Consider the following 9,891-nt stretch of genomic DNA (forward strand, 5'->3'; position numbering starts at 1 on the left):
GAACATTAGCAGTGTGTGTGTGTGTGTGTGTGTGTGTGTCAACAGTGTGTTCCAGTTTAGAGGTGATAAAGGTACCACAGAATCACACACACGTTTGGGCATGTGAGTATCAGAGGACATCTGGTCATGGATAGACAGATAAAGGATTAGTTTTCAATGTGGGTGAGTAATAAGCGTAAACTAAACACCACCATACAGATTAAAAATCAAAACAATCATAGATGCAACAAGATTACCTTCACGTATCAATGATTATGGCTGATTATGTGTTTAACCCATTAGCCATTATACCATTGATACATTTTTCTAGATAAATTCATTGTCTTTAAGGGTTAGTTGTTATTGGTAGCTGTTACAGCAAAAGGCACCACACTTAACAACTGCTCAATACTTCAGGACAGAAGAAGAAGAAATGTTTAAGATTACGGATAACTGGAGTTGAGATGTAGCCTATGGTCGAATGTCTAGCCCCGCCCACCTCGTTACTTGATTGGTTCATTTGCCCCACCTGTCCTCCCCGTAACCTGCCTTGATTACTCTCCCTATTTATTCTCCTTGTGTGTTACCGATTCGTCATCGAGTGTACACTGTGTGTTTCGCTGCTGTGTGCTTCAGTCTCTGTCTCGTTTCCCCCCTCGGGGTAGTTTTTATTTTCTGTTTTGTTTTTTATCATCATTAAAAGCCCAGGATGGTCTCTGCATCTGATCTGAGTCCTCCTCACTCCTCCACCACACCTGCCACGACACGCTCCAGTCTTTCATCCGTCTCTCCTTTTATGAGAATAATGGATGTAACTGGACTCTGACGGTCTTGTGTGAATATAAAGAAATGAGCTCCTGTAAGAACAATAGTGTGTGTGTGTGTGTGTGTGTGTGTGTGTGTGTGTGTGTGTGTGTGTGTGTGTGTGTGTGTGTGAGTGAGTGATTAGGTGTGTTTGTGGGAAATCATCACAATCATCTCTCAGTCCTCAGGTTTCAGTTCCACTAAAACACAATCGGCCTTTATATTACTGAAGCTGGACAGTGTAGCAAATAAAACGCAGAACAAACACACTGACCATGGGACTAGGCTAATATTTACTAAATTATATATAGCCTATATATATATATATATATATATATATATAGCCTATATATGAATTTTGTGCATCGACAGCAGCATTCAGTGCAATATGATGATGAGTCTTTACATTTGCATATAACATTACTGTACATTAATGCATTTTAGTAGATTTATCTTTTATATAAATGCAAGGCTACGAAAGTTCAAATAATCCAGTTGTTGTTGTTTTTTTATTCAATTTGAATTTAAACATTTATTTACAAAATACAAAAGAGCCAGAGGTTCGGGACGGCCAAATATTACATCACATTTGAATTGAGAAAAATAATAATAGAAATAAAGTAGGAAGTATATAAATATATATATATATATATATATATATATATATATATATATATATATATATATATATATATATATATATATATAAACGAATAAAATGTGTAAATATTGAGTAAACAGGTCACATAAATATAACAATCTTCACCACAAAACATAATTAATAATATGTGTAATTTAATAATGGTGTATAATTGTTGAAAGTTTTCTGAAAGTAGTCTGTTTGTTACATGTGATGCAGTGGCGCCCCCTGTTGGACAGGAGAAACTTCACTGAAACACCACACACTCACAGAATGAGCTTTAACACACACACACACACACACACACACACACACACACACACACATTACAGTTCTTTACAACACACTTTATATTCAGCGACATGAGTTATTCAAATAACAACGCATCTGACTCATACAGACAGACAGACAGACAGACAGATATTCAGGTAAATGAGGGCGGGGTCTGTGTGTGTGTGTCTGTCTCGCGGGAGGGGTTTCTCTGCTCGGTGTTCCGGCTCACTCTCAGCTCTGTTACTGTAACTGTAAGTGTTAAAGGTTTAACTGAAGCTCATGAAGAACCAGTGAAGAAGATGAGCGGGGAAGAGTCTGGCGTTCCTCGGGATCTGCTGGGTAAACACTTCAGTCATATCTCACATTTGACTTACTCTGCGTCTGTGTGTGTGTGTAGGTGTGTTTGTGTGTGTGTGTGTGTGTGTGTGTGTGTGTGTGTGTGCGACTGCACTGCTTAAAATCGCGTTTGTGCTCAATGCTCATTTACTCTGGAAAACTATAAATAGACTTTAATAGCGCTTTATTATTGAGGTATGTTAGCTGTGGGAGGGGCCTGTTCAGACTCCGCCCACACCTGACGCTGGCGCGAGCGGCGTGTCGTGACGTGACCAACGCACAAGAGCCCGTTATAATAATCAAATCAGTCAACAACACTGACTGATGGATCGACAAAATCACGATTTAGCTAATCTTAACGATGACACAAAAAGTGTCAAAAGTGTAAAATGATGACTGTAATTCTGACTTTTAATGCCATAATTTTGACTTCTTGTGTTATAATTTTGTCATAATTTTTACTTCATTTCATAATGACTGCTTTTTATTTCACAGTTATGACATGAAAGTGATTTTTGTCCTGTTTGTGGTGACAGGTTTCATTTAGAGATCATCTTCATATTGGTGTTTCTCCTAATATCCTCAATAAATCTAGACAAATGAGCCACTAGATGCAGATATAGAGCAATAAGGAGCGGTCGGTCTGATGAGAAATATGATGTTCTGGGACACGTTTATGATCAAGCACTTCCTGTCTTGAGCCTCTCAAACCTCTCAAAACCTGTGTGTGTGTGTGTGTGTGTAGAGAGCGTTCAGGAGGCCGTCGGGCAGCAGGTCAAGCTGTGTTTGGTTCAGAAGGTCAACCTGGAGGTCAAAGGTGACAAACTGGACAGCAGAATCCTGGTGAGTGAGACGTGTCTCCTGTCCCGACACTGAGCGTGATATTAATGTCCTAAAAACTTCATAAAATCGCGAACTAAAGCAGCCATACAAAGACAATCACAACATCACAAACTAAAAGTATGTGAAAGTCAGAAGGAAAATACTAATCTACAAGAGGAAAAGAACTACAATCCTACAAAGCATTGCAAACAACCTGAAAACAATGAAGAAACATAAACCACTGAAGTTTACTGAAAAATATTCAAATATATTCAATTATTTCAGTGATTTGAGAGTGTGGGGTGACGGATTCAATCTTTTGCCAAGTTTTGCTTGTTTCGACTCTCTGATTGGTGGACTTTTCTGTAAGGCATTATGGGTAATGTAGTTTCTCACCAGGAAAACAATTATTTGAAGGAAAGGTTGAAATAATACTGACGGCCTTCAACAGAAGCAAACATCATCAGTTCACCTCCTCACTGCTCACTGTGGTTATCGTTAGAAGACTTTTCTTTACTTCTGGAACGGACTCTCTATTGGTCCCGATCTCACAAATGTGAAAAGAGAGAGAACAAGTTGAAGAAAAGTGTTTGTGTGAAGCTAGTGTTAGTGTTAGTGTTAGTGTTAGTGTTGGTGTTAGAGAAGCTCTTCTCTGTAAAACACACATTCTTACCCTCATTCTCCTGCCCTGACACGACAGAGATCTGATCCTCTGGGCATGAACACACACACACACACACACTTACATACATACACACTCTCCTTCTCTCTCTCTCTCTCTCTCTCTCTCTCTCTCTCTCTCTCAAACACACACACACACACACACACACACACACACACTTTGCATTCCAGGAGCCTCCACAGGATTTTGCAATAGCCTCAGTGTTGTTATTCATGTTTGCCAGTGATAACACGCGTCTCAGTGAAGCAGATGTGTGTGTGTGTGTGTGTGTGTGTGTGTGTGTGTGTGTGTGTGTGTGTTATTTCATCTGATGGAGTTCACGGCAGGTTTCCAGTCATTATTCTCACTTCTGCTTTCTAAATGAATGTGTGTGTGTGTGTGTGTGTGTGTGTGTGTGTGTGTGTGTGTGTGTGTGTGTGTGTGTGTGTGTGATCGGTCAGGATGTCTCCTCTGTTCAGTGTTTATTTAAATCTTGAAGATTTAGATCTCTATCCGACTGACAATATCAATATATCAAAGATAAAACATTATAATACTAAACTGGATTAAAATTCAGAGTAACTGTGTCTTAGATTAGAAATAGACGATACTTGCTGAATTGAATATGCAGTTTAATAAGGTTTGCAATGTTTATAATTGCAGAATGACTTATGTTTTACGTACGTTATATTTAATGAATAGTACGCATTAAACTGTATATTAATAATCAATATTGAACACACGATTATTTATAATAACTTAATTGATTGTGTTTGATTTATTTCATTGGAGTCACTGATGCTCTTCTTCTCTGGTTCCCCACAGGCTCTCGCTCCTCATCGAGTGTTTCTGCTCAGCGCACGAGTGCCTGCTAAAGTGAGTGTGTGTGTGTGTGTGTGTGTGTGTGTGTGTGTTGAAGTGCTCTGACTGTGTGTGTGTTTCATGTCTTCAGGTCGATCAGTCCTTCAGTGTGTTCGACATTCAGAGCATCAACAGTGTCAAACAGAAGCAGGTGAACATCAGCTAGCACACTCTCCTTTCTTGCCAAATGCTTAAACACACAATGATTATATATATATATTTAAAGAAATATGATAAACAGATATAGGTATAATGCACATGTAAGTGTGTATTGGGTATTGCACATGGTTTTATTAACTGATCATATCACATTCAAAGTAGAGATACACTGATAGTTTGATTCAGACAGACAATTATGTTTCATGCTGTACATAATGATAATGAATTTGATATGATTTAAATACTAAAACTAATATTTTTTACATTATCAAATAAATGATAATGTAATGATGTTTAATTCATGAATTTGATTACCACGGTTTAACTGGGTTTAACAGTGATGTAATGCTGTGATGGATGTACATGATCACCCCCTGCTGGTCATATTGTGCCGTAACAGTGTGTGTGTGTGTGTGTGTGTGTGTGTGTGTGTAGCTGCTGGTGGACTATGACAGAGGACAGCTGTCTCTGAGACTGGCGTCTGATCGAGACACTGATGATTTTATTGCACAAATAGGAACAAACATTCAGGAGATTTGTCCAGGACTCGACCCGCTGTAAGACTGTCACACACACACACACATACACACTATAACTCCATACACACGTGTGTGTGTGTGTGTCTTTATTTCATGTGTTTGTTTGTGTGTTTCAGGAGGGTGATAAAGAAACTTGTGTTAAAGCCGGTGGAGAGAATCACCAGTTTACAGACACTGTGGGAAAACCCCATCCCAGCAGAAGCCGGACCCTGCGGTACAGAATCTCTCTCACACACACACACACACACACACACACACTGCTCTCGTCTGTGTTAACCCGTCTCTGTATCTGTGTGTGTGGTGCTGCAGGCGGTTTCTCGCGTCTCTACTGGTGTGTGTGTGATCAGATGGGCGTCCCCTACAGAGACGAGGTTCAGTGGGTCAGTACAGCTCAACTCTGTACGTCTCGTGTGTGTCTCAGTGTCCGTCTCGTCACGTCTCGTGTGTGTCTCAGTGTCCGTCTCGTCACGTCTCGTGTGTGTCTCAGTGTCCGTCTCGTCACGTCTCGTGTGTGTCTCAGTGTCCGTCTCGTCACGTCTCGTGTGTGTCTCAGTGTCCGTCTCGTCACGTCTCGTGTGTGTCTCAGTGTCCGTCTCGTCACGTCTCGTGTGTGTCTCAGTGTCCGTCTCATCACGTCTTGTGTGTGTCTCAGTGTCCGTCTCGTCACGTCTCGTGTGTGTCTCAGTGTCCGTCTCGTCACGTCTCGTGTGTGTCTCAGTGTCCGTCTCATCACGTCTTGTGTGTGTCTCAGTGTCCGTCTCGTCACGTCTCGTGTGTGTCTCAGTGTCCGTCTCGTCACGTCTCGTGTGTGTCTCAGTGTCCGTCTCGTCACGTCTCGTGTGTGTCTCAGTGTCCGTCTCATCACGTCTTGTGTGTGTCTCAGTGTCCGTCTCGTCACGTCTTGTGTGTGTCTCAGTGTCCGTCTCGTCACGTCTCGTGTGTGTCTCAGTGTCCGTCTCGTCACATCTCCTGTGTGTCTCAGTGTCCGTCTCGGGTGTGTCTCAGTGTCCGTCTCGTCACGTCTCGTGTGTGTCTCAGTGTCCGTCTCACAGCTCTGTGTTTGTTTCTGAAGGACGTGGACACCATCTATCTGTCTCAGGACACACGGGAGCTCTGCCTGCAGGACTTCATCCACCTGGACAACAGGTAACACACACCTGTGACACACCTGTCTTACGCTACGGATTGTGGAATCCAGGCACAAAAAATACTGTGTACACTTACTCAAAGAATGATGTGGACGCCTCCAGCATGAGTGAAAACACAATATTACTGTTGCGTCACTACTGGTGTGATAGAGGTTTCTGACCATATTCACTGTGTGTAGATGCATGCGTCATGTCCTGTAGCGGTGTAAAGCGCAAGTGTGGTGTGTGTTGAGCGTGATTTGTGTTAAAGTGGTGTGTGTTGAGTGTGGTTTGTGTTAAAGTGGTGTGTGTTGGGTGTGGTTTGTGTTAAAGTGGTGTGTGTTGAGTGTGGTTTGTGTTAAAGTGGTGTGTGTTGAGTGTGGTTTGTGTTAAAGTGGTGTGTGTTGAGTGTGATTTGTGTTAAAGTGGTGTGTGTTGGGTGTGGTTTGTGTTAAAGTGGTGTGTGTTGAGTGTGATTTGTGTTAAAGTGGTGTGTGTTGAGTGTGATTTGTGTTAAAGTGGTGTGTGTTGGGTGTGGTTTGTGTTAAAGTGGTGTGTGTTGAGTGTGATTTGTGTTAAAGTGGTGTGTGTTGAGTGTGGTTTGTGTTAAAGTGGTGTGTGTTGAGTGTGGTTTGTGTTAAAGTGGTGTGTGTTGAGTGTGATTTGTGTTAAAGTGGTGTGTGTTGAGTGTGATTTGTGTTAAAGTGGTGTGTGTTGGGTGTGGTTTGTGTTAAAGTGGTGTGTGTTGAGTGTGATTTGTGTTAAAGTGGTGTGTGTTGAGCGTGGTTTGTGTTAAAGTGGTGTGTGTTGAGTGTGATTTGTGTTAAAGTGGTGTGTGTTGAGTGTGATTTGTGTTAAAGTGGTGTGTGTTGGGTGTGATTTGTGTTAAAGTGGTGTGTGTTGAGTGTGGTTTGTGTTAAAGTGGTGTGTGTTGAGCGTGGTTTGTGTTAAAGTGGTGTGTGTTGAGTGTGGTTTGTGTTAAAGTGGTGTGTGTTGAGTGTGGTTTGTGTTAAAGTGGTGTGTGTTGGGCGTGGTTTGTGTTAAAGTGGTGTGTGTTGAGTGTGATTTGTGTTAAAGTGGTGTGTGTTGAGTGTGGTTTGTGTTAAAGTGGTGTGTGTTGGGCGTGGTTTGTGTTAAAGTGGTGTGTGTTGAGTGTGATTTGTGTTGTTGTGTTCAGGGATCTGCTGGCCATCACCGCTGCTCTGGAGTTCAATCAGTGGTTCATCAAACTCTCCATAAAGGACTTTAAACTGGTGACTGTGTGTCTGTCGGATTATATCGTTCTGCTTGAGGATGATGTGCTCTTACACTCATCATGTGTGTGTGTGTGTGTGTGTGTGTGTGTAGACAGCAGATCTGTGTGATCAGATATTCAGAGTTATGTCTCGATCTACCAGACTGGAGGAACTCACTCTGGACAACACCGGACTCAAGAGGTTCACATACACTCACACACACACACACATACAGTATATTTATATATTATATATAATTTTTATCAGAATAGTCTTACACTATGTTTTACGGTGTTACACTGTGTGTTTCAGTGATTTTGCTCAGAGGTTTGCTGCTGCGTTGAGTCACAATCCAAACTCAGCGTTAAAGGCAGTCAGTCTGCCCAACAACTGTATTGAAGACAAAGGTACAAAACTCTCACACACACACACACACACACACACACACACACACACACACACACACACACACACACACTAGGGCTGAGCGGTTTGGGGTAAAAATTGAATTGCGATTACAACCGCTCTCCGTTAGGCTAATTTTCTGGAGAGGTTCTCAAAGGTTCTGTTCTGTGTGTGTGTGTGTGTGTGTGTGTGTGTGTGTGTGTGTGTGTGTGTGTGTGTGTGTGTGTGTGTGTGTGTGTGTGTGTGTGTGTGTGATTGACAGGTGTCATGTTTCTGAGCCCTGCCCTGTCTAAACTCACACCTGGACTGAAACACCTGGACCTGTCCAAGAACTCACTGTCATCTAAAGGTACACACACACACACACACACACACACACACACGCACGCACTTATAAATGTGGGCGGGGCTTGATTGTGTCCGTAGGGAATTGATTGGATGTTTGGATGGCTGTGGTTTGCTATTGGCTAATCTCCTGTGAGTGACAGGTTATAGCCCCGCCCTCGTCATCAGAGAAGAGAAGAGATGCTGAAGAGGAACTGATTCTGATTTAAGATTATTAAAACATTAATAATGTGCACATATAAATCCTTTAGAATAATCTAAATGTGTGTGTGTGTGTGTGTGTGTGTGTGTGTTTTCAGGTGTGAATATTCTGGCTCAGTGTTTCTGCTCCACATCACTCACACACCTGAATCTGTCTGGAAACACACTAAGAGGGGAGGACATGCCTGTACGCACACACACAAACACACACACACACACACACATTATTTTATATAATGTGAATTAGTTTTTCGGTTGTGTTGATCTGTGTGTTGTTGTGTGTTTGTAGCATCTGTGGAGTTTCCTGTCTCAACCCAACCGTCTGCACACACTCGACCTGTCGAACAGCGAATCTTCCCTCGATCTGGTCAGACACACACAACTACACAATCACACACCACAACACAATCACATTCAAAAAATCAAAAAGAATAATAATAATAATAATAAATTGATAAAAATAAATACTATTTTATTAAAATAAATCAAACACATCTAACAGCATTACGAGGAATAGAATAGAATGCAATGATGTAACATAATAGAAACTAAACATTTTACAAATAATACTGTAGAAATATTGAAAATATTAATATAACTGTATTAATTTGGTCTTTATAATAATATATAGGTTATAAATTTGAGGATGATGATATTTGTTGTTCTTCAGGTGTGTTCGTCACTGCAGCGTGGCTCTCTCAAACACCTGACGGTTCTCAACATGTCCAGAAGTGTCTTCAGTCTCAAGTACGACAAACACACACACACACACACTTACTCTAACCTGACCCCTAAACCTGCCCATCACACACACACACACACACACACACACACACACACAGATGTCAGGTGTTTCAGTCTGATGGTTTGTGCTGCAGGAGAGGGAAGGAGTTTCCGTCCTCCTTCAAGCAGTTCTTCAGCAGCGCTTCGTCCCTCCAGAACATCTGCCTCTCTGGAACCAAACTCCCTTCTGAAGGACTCAAGTGAGTCTCAGTCCAGCGGTCCATCCAGACCCCTGATCATGTTCTGCTGATGTTCTGCTGATTTCCTCCTGATGTTCTACTGATGTTCTCCTGATGTTCTGCTGATGTTCTCCTGATGTTCTCCTGATGTTCTCCTGATGTTCTGCTGATGTTCTCCTGATGTTCTCCTGATGTTCTCCTGATGTTCTCCTGGTGTTCTTCTGACGTTCTCCTGGTGTTCTTCTCATGTTCTCCTGATTTCCTCCTGATGTTATTCTGATGTTCTCCTGATGTTCTCTGCATGTTCTGCTGATATTCTGCTGATGTTCTTCTGATCTTCTCCTGATGTTCTCCTGGTGTTCTTCTGAAGTTCTCCTGATTTCCTCCTGATGTTCTTCTGATGTTCTGTTGATGTTCTTCTGAAGTTCTCCTGGTGTTCTTCTAATGTTCTTCTGATGTTCTCCTGATGTTCTTCTGATGTTCTTCTGAAGTTCTCCTGGTGTTCTTCTGATGTTCTTCTGATGTTCTCCTGATGTTCTGCT

At 41.8% G+C, this 9,891-nt stretch overlaps 1 protein-coding gene across 1 annotated transcript in view; it reads left to right on the plus strand.

Annotated features, from left to right (window-relative positions):
- Positions 1-1,901: 1,901 nt before the first annotated feature.
- Positions 1,902-9,891, plus strand: part of carmil1 (capping protein regulator and myosin 1 linker 1) — a 16,443-nt gene continuing 8,453 nt past the window's right edge. Inside the window, exons 1-16 of the mRNA XM_039664124.2 lie at positions 1,902-2,035; positions 2,778-2,875; positions 4,341-4,391; positions 4,468-4,527; positions 4,971-5,092; positions 5,191-5,288; positions 5,384-5,454; positions 6,147-6,220; positions 7,379-7,454; positions 7,549-7,637; positions 7,749-7,843; positions 8,104-8,190; positions 8,486-8,574; positions 8,677-8,754; positions 9,058-9,134; positions 9,266-9,370. Coding sequence (XP_039520058.2) covers positions 1,996-2,035; positions 2,778-2,875; positions 4,341-4,391; positions 4,468-4,527; positions 4,971-5,092; positions 5,191-5,288; positions 5,384-5,454; positions 6,147-6,220; positions 7,379-7,454; positions 7,549-7,637; positions 7,749-7,843; positions 8,104-8,190; positions 8,486-8,574; positions 8,677-8,754; positions 9,058-9,134; positions 9,266-9,370 — 1,310 coding nt within the window. The 5' untranslated portion in view covers positions 1,902-1,995. The remainder of the gene's footprint in view (positions 2,036-2,777; positions 2,876-4,340; positions 4,392-4,467; positions 4,528-4,970; positions 5,093-5,190; positions 5,289-5,383; positions 5,455-6,146; positions 6,221-7,378; positions 7,455-7,548; positions 7,638-7,748; positions 7,844-8,103; positions 8,191-8,485; positions 8,575-8,676; positions 8,755-9,057; positions 9,135-9,265; positions 9,371-9,891) is intronic.

This window comes from Pimephales promelas, chromosome 18, assembly GCF_988280905.1.
Source record: "Pimephales promelas chromosome 18, fPimPro1.hap1.1, whole genome shotgun sequence".
Lineage (NCBI taxonomy): Eukaryota > Metazoa > Chordata > Actinopteri > Cypriniformes > Leuciscidae > Pimephales > Pimephales promelas.